We start from the raw sequence: 13118 nt of genomic DNA, 5'->3' as shown, positions 1-13118 counted from the left end.
AGAGCAAAATATGAAAATGTAACATAATATGAAAAATAACAAAAAAGCAAGAGAAATATAAGCAGTTTCTTAGTAGTGGGCAAAAAGAAACATCACCAGCAAAAATTCTCTGTCATAGCAAATGCTGGTCTGATTTAACTATAGCTACAGTACTATGTATGTTGAAGGCCATATAGTCTTAATATTCAGATAATAACTAAAGATTCAAGAACAGGGAATCACTCACTTTTGTATATCTAGTTTACAAATTTTCCCATCAAATTAAAATAGATGTCCCAAATTAAAGTATCAAACCCAAATTGTCTAACTAGCAAAATGCATTAAATAAATCTTACATTTGGACATTCTGAAAGACGAAAAAAATCTCAGAGAGTATTTAGTACAACTCTTGCATTTTACAAATCCAGGAAAGATTTAGTGACTTGTAGAAAGCCCCACCATTGATTAAAAACAGAAATGATAATCATTTCCATTGCCTCATGCTTCCAAAATACACCAGCTATTATTTTGCGAAATTGATTATGTAAAACAGTAGATATGTGGAGTCTGAAAAAACATAAACATTTCTATGTTTTAAAAATATATTATTTATGAGAGCATACATAATCCAACAAGGGTTCATGCTTGGTTTTCTCCACATTTCACTTTCAATTTAAACATCAAAACAGAAGCTGACATATTAATGGTAGCCAGAACTAATTTTTTATACTATTTACAAAAAGAAGTTTTGAGGCAATTTATTTTAAAATTGTACTAAACTGAACCATTTAAGCATCAAATAAAATTCAAGAAATAAGGGAATTAGACAAAAAAAATCAAGATGACCAAACCAAAGAAAGTCGTGATTATTCTGTATAAACTATTTATTAGACTTCCTAATAGCTGATCAAATGAATTATATGATTGTTAGAAACAAAACTTCTCAAAAAGTCTCTAGAGTCCCTTTCTACTGAGGAATATATATGTGTACTGAAATTGAGAAAATATTTCCTAGGGGTGCCTGGGTGGTTCAGTTGGTTGAGCATCCAATTCTTGGATTTTGGCTCAGGGCGTGATCTTGGAGTTGGTGAGATTGAGCCCCACATCGGGCTCCATGCTGACAGCACGGAGCCTGCTTGAGATTCTGTCTCCCTGTATCTCTGCCTCTGTCTCTCTCTCTCTTTCTCTCAAAATAATAAACTCAAATTCTCAAACTTTTTAAACTAAAAAAACAAAAATATAAGAACACAATATGAAAGGTAGATGAATATAGTTGAATTGATATTCAGATACTTTGCAAGTTAAATATGAACATCTGAACTGATCTAGAAACTTTCCAGAAACCTACTACCTTTCTATATTACTTTTATTATATTTAATCTATAAATATTATATTTATAAATTATATTATATCTGTATTTATTATATCTTAATTTATATTAGATTTAACATTTTATATTGTGTATATTATATAATATATACAGTTGACCCTCAAGGGTTTTCAAACCCAACATGGGTTTGAAGAGCACAAGTCCACTTATATGTGGATTCTTTATAGTACAGTATTATGAATATATTTTCTCATCCTTAGATCTTCTTAATAACATTTTTTATCTAGCTTACTTTATTGTAAGAATACAATAAATAATATATATAACATACAACAGTGTATCAATTTACCGTTTATATTATCGGTAAGTCTTCAGTCAACAGTAAGCCACTAGTAGTTAAGTTTTTGAGAGTCAAAAGTTGTATGTGGATTTTGGACTCTGTGTGTGTCAAGGGGGGGTGGTGAGTGCTCCTAACCCCTGTATTGTTCAAGGGTCAGCTGTATTATATTTTATATATTTGCAGTTGTATTAGTAAAAAACATTTTCCTTGTTCCCAAAAGCATTTAGGATGGGTCATAAGGATACAAAAATTGTAAGAGAATACAAATTTTAAAAGAAATCACCATTATAACATTGCTCCTATGTGGAACATGAAAGGTACAAACAAATAAATTGAAGGAAAAAAGGAGGAGGGGAAAGGAAAGAAAAAGAGGAGGAAGGAAAAAAAGAAATGAGGGAAAAATATATATGAAAAGCATCCTATTTGCAATTTGGGATTGACCACACCTGTAAATCTAATTCTGGGTCTGTCTGCAATATAAACCTTCACTTGTCATCATAGAAAAGCCATCGTTAATGTAAAAACAATTAATAGATTTCCCAAGCAGAGGGAAGCATTGAAAGTCCAGATTAGCTCCTATAACATGTCAACCAAGACTCCCCAGAGCCTTGTGGATGGGAAATATATTAATATCAACTCTATGACCACTCAGCACCATGACATGAAGTGTCTGTTCAGGAGGTCATTTCCAAAATGTATCCCATAAATCTTCACGCACAAGAGATGATAATTTATCACCTAGACATAGGGATCTACTGTAAACTAATCCAAACTGCTGATGATACACTAAATCAGTTTGAGTGATGAGTATAAATAAAGCTGCAAGCGAAGTCCTGAAGGATACAGATCCATCTGATCAATGAGATGTCACAAGGTAAATGAAATGCAATGTTGACAAACATAGAGTCCCCTCAGTTGAAAATTAACCAAATCAAGTATCAGAGCATAAAGGCACACATTAATACAAGCTTCAAATAAAAGTTTAATATAATAGGAGTCAGAGGGTACCCTCTGTTTCTGAAAAAACTAAATAGTCTGGGTCAGTAGAAAAGGGTTTATTAAAAATTGATGTCTTTTGTATACTATCAAAAATACGACAGGGTAAAGAAAAATTTTACAAAAAAATAATCCTTTCCAAATAATATAACTAGAGTTATTCAATCTGCTGAGCAAATCCATACACACAGACGAGGAAAAACAATAAAAATTTTATACAGAAAATGATTTCACATCAACTTGCTACCAGGAAATCAAATTCAATTTGTGTTGCCCTAATGAAAGCTTAGATATTTTTTGGAACTGTCACAGGCTACAACTTCAGTGGGAAAAAAACATAGGATTGGGGATAGGAAGGACATTCCTCCAGACAGTTGATATTCATGGAGGGCACTCCTTGAGAAAAAAGATTTTCCCAACTATGTGATCAGAATGGAGACTCTAGCACCCGGCAAATAGGTTCAATAGAATTCAGCTATTCTGAAGGTGTCCCTAATGGAAAGAGCTGATTAAAGTAAATTTCAACCCCTGCTGAAACAAATCTGTAAGAATATTTTCTAAAGGAAATCATTCTTCAACAAATTTAAATATTTTTTTCTTTGTTGTGTTAAGTATATGTAGCTTTGTCGTAACATATTTAACTCTTGCTTTGCATTTTACCTTTTCGTTCATTTTGGGCAAAGATAAAATTATACTAAAATATGACCTAATCCCATATGTAGTTTATTTAAATTTCAAAATGAAAAGCTTTACAAAGAAGAGATAAGATTGATTGCTCTCTCTGTCTTAGCATAATTGTATTTCAGGTGAACATCAATTTACTTTAAAGGACACTTCTAAGTAGCAGAATGCATCATAAATAATTCATCAATCACAGCTGCTAGGAACATGATTTACTCCGACAGATTCAATGGAATAAAAGTTATATTTTTCTATATTTGTGTTTGCATTAAAGAGTTCAAGAATCCTCTTTTTTAAGAATCCACTCTTAGATTCCATACTTCATACTTTAAATGCAGTATGATAACACTGCTTCTTTTTTTTTACTTTATTTAAAACATTGTACTTCTAATTTTAAAAACATTTAAACAGTTTTGGAACAAATAACATTTTATGCATATCAACAGTAAAACAACAACATAAAAGGCAAATATCTTAAAAATTGCATTAAGATTTTCTCAAATACATGTAATGCTAACATAATTTATTTTCACTTTAAATAAACTTTCAAATTTAAGGAAAGTGAAGTAGGCTTTTAGAAAATCTTATACCGATTATTTAGAATCTCATATCTTTGAAAAATATTTCAACTTAAAAATGCATATTAAACGGATCTAAATTGCACAGTAGTTCCAAGTTTTCCCAGTTGATACAGTGAGAATCCTATCTACCACTTTGATTTGTCATATGGAAGGACATTGTTCACCTTACTCATCTTCAAGTTTTCCATCAAATTCGGCGATTTTGTATTGGCAATTTCCCAAACTGTGAAATATCTTTAAAATAAATATATTGACAAGGAAAATGTAAGACAAAATAGAAAGCATTTTACTCACTTGCAAACCCCTCTGAAATACAGAATGGCCCATAAAATTAGCCAGCATTCTAATTAGAGCAGCACCCTGTAGGAAAGAGTATTAAAAGGAGAGAGAGAGAAAGAGAAAAGAAGAGAAAAAATGTCAATCAAGTAAAATGACTCTAAAATTATCCTATATTAATCAAAAAGTCTATTTCATTCATGCTATTATACTCTTAGAAATAGAAAACAAACGAAAGAATCATGAATACAGTGCCCCACTTACAGATAACAATTAAATATTTTGTTTTGCAGATCTAAAAGTTCTGTGGTTATAAAACCAGTGACTTCTCTTGTACAGTCTTCTGGACAGAGTATCTCAAGGCAATAATAAGCTGTAATTCAGGAGTAATAAAAATTTTATTGAGCACTGTATATGACAAAGTTAATAAAACATAGTTCTTGTTCTTACAAGCTCATAATCTAGTAAGGGAGGGATACCCACATCAATAAATAATCGTATTAAAATATAGCTTTGCAGTAACATAGCTACGCATCTACCCCTGGCTCAACTAAAAGTTGAGCTGTAGAAGTGGAGAGTAGGGAGTACCAAGTATTCAGACTGCTTGGATTCAAATCCTGTCTCTGACTCTCGCCACGTTTACTTAGGAAAATTTTTTAACCTCTCCTTTTCTCACTTTTCTCACTTGTAACGTGTAGGCAATAATAGCCCTTATTTAATGTAATTGTTCTGAAGCTTACGTGAATTGATATATGTAAGGCAAACTGAGTCTGAGGAACAGTAACTGTGATATGAGTGTCAGCTACCTGTATTATACCGGGGTAATTGTTTTTATTTCCTGAATGCTTTGTTTAGAGGCTGGATGTAGCCATATGTCCACATAAAACATGTGATCAATATAAATATTTAGAATAATAGAAGAAAATACTGGTTTAAGAGTCTATTTCACCTATAATGTTATCAGTGCAAAAGGGTAGACATATAACCAGTATGAAACATTCCAAATGATGATCAAGCCTGGAGAAACACAAATTTGTATATGAAATATAAATAAGCCTTCAAGAAGATATTTCAAACTGCACCAAATTTTTTAACTATGGAGCAATGGATTATAAGCAGCAAAAGTATAAATATAAATAATAGGCTGGTTTTAGGGGGAAAAATCCCTTTATGACTACATATCCCACTTCATATCCATTAGAAATTCACACGCTCCGACAATTCATTTCTTTACTAGTTGTTTCTTTTTTATAAGAGAAACATAAGAATCACACATGGATTTTTATCTTGCCTGGAACTTAACTGTTGCAGCCAGTCCAGAGACATAAAAATGAATGTCTATTGTTTGTTAAAAGTTATTTCCTAGAGTCTGAAATTTTAATGCAATCCGATACTCAGGCTCCATGAATCACCATTAAAGAAATGTCTCAAAAAAAATTTCAGTCATCACCAAAATTGCTCTCAAAATTGGTATTTTATTCACAACTCAACAAATGATAAGCTGGACAAGCCATAGAGTTTTATGCCTCTTCTGATATATTTTCCTCCCACACCTTCTTCTCTTTGCTCTTTCTTCTGCTTTTTCCTCTTTATCTTCTCCACACTTGTGTAAGTCCATAAAATATAAGCATTTATGATTCAATCAGAGGACCAGGTTAGAATTCCCTCTAGAACTTATCAGCTCTGCTCCTTGAATTTCCTTGACAAGCTCCCCTCCTATACATTTCCCAATCTAATCTTCCCACCCAGAGGGTAGAAACTGTCAGTTCCGCAGCAAAACTAACCCTTGCCACCTGGGAAGTGAGAGTTAGAATCTCAAGCAGTCAACTCAAACTCTCCTTCAGAACAGAATAGCCATCCTCAGATGATTTAAGTGTTTCCCTCCAGGTAATGATGACTCGGTCTCTTGTCAGGCTATAAAAACTATCAATTTAGCATGGTCTAATGGCAAAAGAGTTCTTTCTAATCATAAAGAATGTACCCGTTTTCCTGTCTGGGTTGAGTGCTAACAGGAGATAAAACCTAGAAATATAATCAATATTTAAAAGTTATATAATACCACCGAACTTCTTTTATTATTATACTGTGTAATTTAGTTAACTTTTAGAAAATGCTCTGTGTTGCCCACTTGAACATTTAAAAATCTCCAGAGTAGCATGCACTCTTCTATATTTAACTAGCCTTTTCTTTCCAAAGCTGAATTTTGAAAATCCCTAAATCATAGAAAACTGCATAGACAGATGGGATCTCCAACTGTTATCATTCAGCCAACATATACCGGGCACCTACTAGGTATGGATTATAACAAAGATCACACCTCTTAATGCAGGCATAACTCACCACAAACCTTTTCTAAAAAAACGAAAACACCAAACCCCTTTTGGGGTGTCTGTAAACATTGTTTTCACCAAGTAAACGCCATTTGAAATATTGTAACTTACATTCACCTGTGATTCAAAATTCTAGACCCAATCAAACAAAATGGATGTTAGACAGCCTAAGTAGCTTTATGGGGAGTAAATACACTATTTCTGCAAGATTTTTATAATTTTGAGACTTGCCTATGAAAACCCATTCCTGTATTTGCTATACTAAGTTCCAGAGAGAGAAAAGGACGAAAGCAACTAATTTTTTTAACGTTTTATAAAGAATATTTAAAAAAAAAAAAGCATGCTTATAAACCCATTCCTTAGGTAGTAATTTTTCTATATAGAGTACTTTTTTCATATGAGTTCTCAGCTAAAATGTGTTTCATTTCACATTGTAGTCATCTGTATGCACATCAGTCTAATAGACACTAAACATCTCCAAAGAAAGGACTGTGTCCTCATGATTTGGTATCCCTGTTCCCTGTGCTTGGCTCAGAGAAGGTGTTCTCTTAACATTTTAACTGGATGAGAGAGAAAGAGAAATTAGCAAAAGCATAGCAATTACTTTGCATTCAGCCAGGATACACAGTTTATTACTTTATCAGTGTACTTTAGTGATAAGTAATCGCCTTGGAAGAGAGGGAGATCTTCTCAACTAATGGATTCCTTTAACATATGCTTTATTAAGTAAGGTAGTGTACTCAGTATCCTGCAGAATGTAAATAGGAATGCCACAAGTCTCTATGTTCAAGGACCTTAAAGCCTCCTAAATGAGATGAGAAGATACAATATATTATACAATGAATGACAAAAGAAAATATTTTACTCTGTTTCAGAGGAGGGAAAAATTCTAATATCTAGAGAGATGAAGGACAAAGGGGATCTAAAAAGTGATGCTTGGGGGGCGCCCGGGTGGCTCAGTCGGTTGAATGTCCGACTTCGGCTCAAGTCATGACCTCATGGTCTGTGAGTTCGAGCCCTGCATTGGGCTCTATGCTGACGGCTCAGAGCCTGGAGCCTTCTTCGGATTCTGTGTCTTCCTCTCTCTCTGCCCCTCCTCCACTCATGTTCTGTCTCTCTCTCTGTCAAAAATAAAGAAACATTTAAAAAAATTTAAAAAGTGATGCCTGGGTTGGACCTTGAAGGATGGATGGGATTCCAGGAGCAAGGTTAAACAGAGAGTATAGTATGGTAAGAATGGCTTTGCATGATCATGTAGGTGTAAAAGTGAGAAGCACAAGTAGGGAAGATGCTACTGAGGAACAAAGGCATAAACCCAGGCAACAGAAGTTTTGATGGGTTATAACATTTAAGCAGTCATTAGAGAATATCAAATACCAAGGCTAAGGAATTGGATTTCTGTTAAAAGATAAGGAAGGATTTTGGAAAGGTGGTTTTAAAAGTTGACCCTTGAACAACATGGTCTTAAACTGTACAGATCTACTTACATGAAGATTGTTTTCAGTAAATACAGTAGAGTACTATAAACGTATTTTATCTCCATTATGATTTTAATAACATATTATTCTGTCTAACTTTATTGTAAAAATACAGAATATAATACATACAACATACAAAATACGTACTAATCAACTGTTTATTTTACTGGTAAGGTTTCCAGTCAACAGTAGGCTATTAGTAGTTAAGTTGTGGGGTAGTCAAAGTTACAGGCGGGTTTTTGCATGGGGTGTCAGTGCCCCTAATTCCTACATTGTTCAAGTGTCAACTGACTTAGCTATGATATTCCAAAAAAGAAGTCAAATATCTAGAGGCAGAAGAAGCAAATAATGGTAGCAATGAAGATAAACCAGAGATAGGTGTAAGGACTAGAACAAAGATCATCTTATTTCTTTTTATTTTTTTAAATATTTTTTTATTTAATTTTGAGAGATGAGAGAGAGAAAGAGAGAGAGAGAGAGACCATGAGTGGGGGAGAGGCAGAGAGGGAGAACACAGAATCTGAAGCAGGCTCCGAGTTGTCAGCACAGAGCCCGATGTGGGGCTCGAACTCAAGAACCACAAGATCATGACCTGAGCTAAAGTCAGACGGTTAACCAACTGAACCACCCAGATGCCCCACAAAGATCACTTTAAACCTTAAAGCCTAGTGACTATAAGATGATATTAGCAGATATGTAGAATTTAAAAGAAAGCGTTAGGTGAATATTGTAACATCTGTTTAGAACATGGGGTGTTTGAGGAACAGGTAGGGAACCAGAAGAACAGAAGGCAAATGTGACCGTAGCAATGAAATTCAGTGGCAGATTATGATTGAGGACCTAAATTAGCATTTGTAGTGGGTGAGATTGCTCAGAGAAAAGTCTGAGGTGGTAGTGAAGGAAAGTGAAAACATAATCTTAGATTCTCTCTACAGAGTCCGAACGATCTGCACTTCAGTGTCTGTAACAGGCATCCCATAAATAACTGTTGAGAAAATCAGTAAAGAAATGGAATTAAGAGCAAAGGATGATACATTGTGATAAAAAACAGAAGTAGTATTAAGTATAAGTAGTGTCATGTTTTAAGACATGTTTTAAGAATAAGTGGTTCAGATTTCAAGGAAAAAAAATAGCTAAGAGAAGGCCATAGTATGTCATATTTAAGAGAGAGCTATTTAAGTAGACTTGGTGTGAAAGCCAGATTGAAAAACAATGGAAACAGAAGGAAGAAGGAAAAAGCAGTAAGCATGTTGACATGAGGTTTGCTTATGTTTTTTTAATTATTGAATATCTTATGCAAAGAAAAAGATTCTCCCTTATCTCCCTTCTGTCTCTGGTAGAGACAGAGACTGGATAGTTCTGGAGACAGGTTGTCAATAAATACTGAAAAATTGATGGCTTATCACTTCTCAGGAATGTAGGTGATGTGGCCCAAAGATTATGTGAATTGGAAAGAGTGAAACTAGGTTTGAAGTAACTCTAGTTAAAAGGTAATAGAGAATAAAAATGTGGAAATGTGAAGAAAATGCATAGTTCCAGCTGAAATTATTAATAATGTACTTTTCATTCATTAAACATCTTCTACATGCCATATTACAATACTGTAAGGAAAATATCACTATATTATTTGTCAGATCAGAAAATTGAGGCTTGAAAGGTTGTGTGACTTGTGCAAATTAACACAGGTAGTAAGTAATGGAGCTAGGATTAGAAATCCACTTATATCCAACTCCAAAATCAGTAACCTTAACCAATTTGGTTTACATTATTTTGACCCCAAATCAAAATAGTTACATGATACTCTTCAGAAGCACTAGATACAGCAGGAACTTAGAAAAAGAAAGATAATTCTTAGAGTTATTCATACATTGGAATCAGTAGATATTCCCAAAAGAGGATGAAGGGACATCTAATTCAATGAGACATAGTGAAATAGTTGACCAGTATGCCCAAGATTGGGGATAAATTAGAAGACATAAACTGACTAGCATAACAGAACATGTGCATAGACTAAAAGTCACAAAGCTAGGTTAGGTTGAGTAAGAAGAAAACACTAGCAGAGTTAAAAATAGTGATATTTTTTATCAAATGCTATACATGGAGGTGGCAGCAGTGAAAATGTACTGCTCAGATTTCTTCCTATTGCTCCTGTGCATTTGCCATCATGAAAGTAGCACTTTCCTTAGTTTACTCCCAGTCAACGACTATGCACAACAGTAGAATTAAGGTGGGTTCATTCCATTGAGATAGGGTACTCCTCTAACAGGAAATTCTGGCTAAGAAGTCCCCATTGGCCTGATGGACAGGCCATAAAAGAAGGACATAAAAGGGAAAGAAAGTTAATTCAACATAAGAAAGCAGAATTAATACCCTGTTGCTCCAGACCCATGCTTGGAAGCTTTAAATCCTCTCTGATTTACTACTTCCTGAGGCCAAGCCTCTATCACTGCACAGATGAATTATTCCACAGCCTCCCAGGACATCCTCAGAAAACTTCTTACTCTCTCAAGTCTATCCTATGGACCACATCAGACTAATTATTTTATTTTTATTTAATTATTTATTTTTTAGAGATTGGGAGACAGAGTGCAAGCAGGGGACTGTCAGAGAGAGAGGGAGACACAGAATCCGAAGCAGGCTCCAGGCTCTCAGCTATCAGCACAGAGCCCGATGCGGGGCTCAAACCCATGGACCGCAAGATCATGACCTGAGCTGAAACTGGACACTTAATTGACTAAGCCAGCCAGGTGCCCCCAGACTAATTTTAATAATTACTCCTTAGGAATCATGTTTGCTAAACGTCCTAGTTCTGTCATCTACTAGATGGAAGAGGTTAGGCATGTTAGATAAGTTCTATCAGTACCTACATTAAAATATAACAATAACAATGACTACCATTACTGATGATGATGATGATGATGATGATGATGATGATGATGAAGATTACAGTCACCTCAAGATTTTTCTAAGTATTCATTTGAATCATTTATGAGAAGTACGTGAAACAGTGTTTGCCATATAATATGTTTCAACAAAAGTACATAGTCATTGTCCTCACCATTACCATCATTTTTGTTAGCTCCTTGCCCTCAAACTCTTTTCTTTTTAACAAATTTCTGATAGCGGTGAATCAAGACCATACACAATGAAACTCCCCATTACCTACCAACACTTTTTACCCACATGACCAAATATCCAATTTCTACTCTAGTTAAGCTGATCTTTTCATTATCCTATGACCATACCTTATATTATGTTTTAATCATACTATTTACCTCCATAGCAATAATATTCCTTTTCAATCTTATATTGTAAGCACTATCCATTATTCAAAAACACAGGGAAAGTCCATACTGTCCTAGAATACTTTCCACAAATGTAAGCCCTCAACTCTTTTCTCTCCATGGCAGTCATAAGCCCTTTAAGCCTAACTACACAATTTATCAAATTATTTTACGTCACTCACTGTTTCATATGACTATTTCTTCTTTCTACAACTGGAGGCAGGTCATATCAGTGAAACTTATTACTGGCACACCTGTTAGCTGTCAATGTCATATCTTTTCCATTGCCAGGAAAGATATTCCTAGCTAAGAGTAGTATCCACCAACTACTTGCTATTTTCAAATCAGTAATCCAAACCATGAGCTCGTAGCCAATACACAGGTCTCAGTCTTCCCTGTTATGAAATTCGGGATCTCCCCTACACTAAGAACTTTTAATGTTTTGTATTCTAAGGCAATGACATTCAAATAGTGCAATCTATATTTAAGTCAGTAGGAAACCAAAAATGAGGACCACAGATCCAGAGACCAAGAGAACAGGGAGATTTCAATGGTGTCAGAAATAGAAATTCATTGAAAGCTTTCAATTAAATAAATTTGAAACATAGCAATACTGTAAATTCAAATGAATGTTCATGGAAGGATACAACATAAGAGCAGCAATTAACAAAATAGAAAATAAATAAATGGTTGAAAAGATGAAAAATAAAATGTATCAGATCTATAAAAATACTACCAGTTAAGTTCTGAAAAAATTGATCAGGGGGAAAAAGAAGAAAAAATATCAAATGAACAATATTAGGAAGAAAAATGGACACATAACTACTGAAAAAATTAAAAATTACAAATAGTGAGAGAATGCTGTGGTAATTTATGCTAATAAATATGAGAACTTAGATAAAAAGAATTTTCTATGAAACTACAAAGTTGTCAAAAATGACTCAAGAAGTAAAAAATACTAATCACTGGAAAAAAAATAAAAATAAGGAAACTACACCCCTCCCCCCCCCACAAATATATGCCAGGTAGTTTTATAAGCAACGTAAATTTAAGGGAAATTTTACAATATGTTACTCTTGTCTTATACAAATTACTATAAGAAAATAAAAAAGGGTAAAACCTTTGCATTTTTTATGATGCTTGTGTAGCTGATATGTAAACTGGACAAAGTAAATGATAGTCTAATCTCATTTTTGATCATGTATGGATATATACATATATATATGTAAATTCTGGGATAAATCCCACTTACATATTACATATAATAATATATAAATGTAACTTATTAATATATATTATATTATTCTACAATACAAAAATTATATATACATATAATGTATATTAAATGCATAAAAAGTTGAGTTTACCCCCGAAATTCAATAATAGTTTAATAACAAAAATTCTGTGAATGTAATTCATCACATTAATGGACTAAAAGAGATAAACTATATAATGATCTCAATATATGTGAGAAAAACATTTGCTATAACTTAGCATTCATTCAAAATAATATACTTTAGTAAACTAGGAAGAAAAGGGAATGCATTAACATGTTAAAGAGCATTTTTAAAAAAAATGTACCGTAGGCACCTGGGTGGCTCACTTGGTTAAACGTCTGACTCTTGATTTTGGCTCAGGTCCTGATCTCATGGTTCCTGGGATTGAACCCCAGGTCCGGCTCTGTACTAACAGTGAGGAGCCTGCTTGGGATTCTTTCTCCTTCTCTTTCTGTCCCTCCCCTGGTCACACTTTCTCTCAAAATAAATAAATACACATTTAATAAATATATACTGAATCTTGAAACATTATATGCATTTCCCATAAGATGGCAGTGAGACAAAA

The 13118-nt window shown here is 33.8% G+C and overlaps 1 protein-coding gene across 1 annotated transcript in view; it reads right to left on the bottom strand.

The window, feature by feature from the left end:
- Window positions 1-13118, bottom strand: part of TRHDE (thyrotropin releasing hormone degrading enzyme) — a 387195-nt gene that overhangs the window by 110715 nt on the left and 263362 nt on the right. Inside the window, exon 7 of the mRNA XM_011284128.4 lies at window positions 4203-4268. Within this exon, the coding sequence (XP_011282430.3) occupies window positions 4203-4268 (66 nt within the window). The remainder of the gene's footprint in view (window positions 1-4202; window positions 4269-13118) is intronic.

The sequence above is a fragment of the Felis catus genome, chromosome B4 (genome assembly GCF_018350175.1).
Source record: "Felis catus isolate Fca126 chromosome B4, F.catus_Fca126_mat1.0, whole genome shotgun sequence".
Classification (NCBI taxonomy): domain Eukaryota; kingdom Metazoa; phylum Chordata; class Mammalia; order Carnivora; family Felidae; genus Felis; species Felis catus.
Note: the sequence above shows the minus strand (reverse complement) of the source record. Positions and strands in the feature narration are given on the sequence as shown.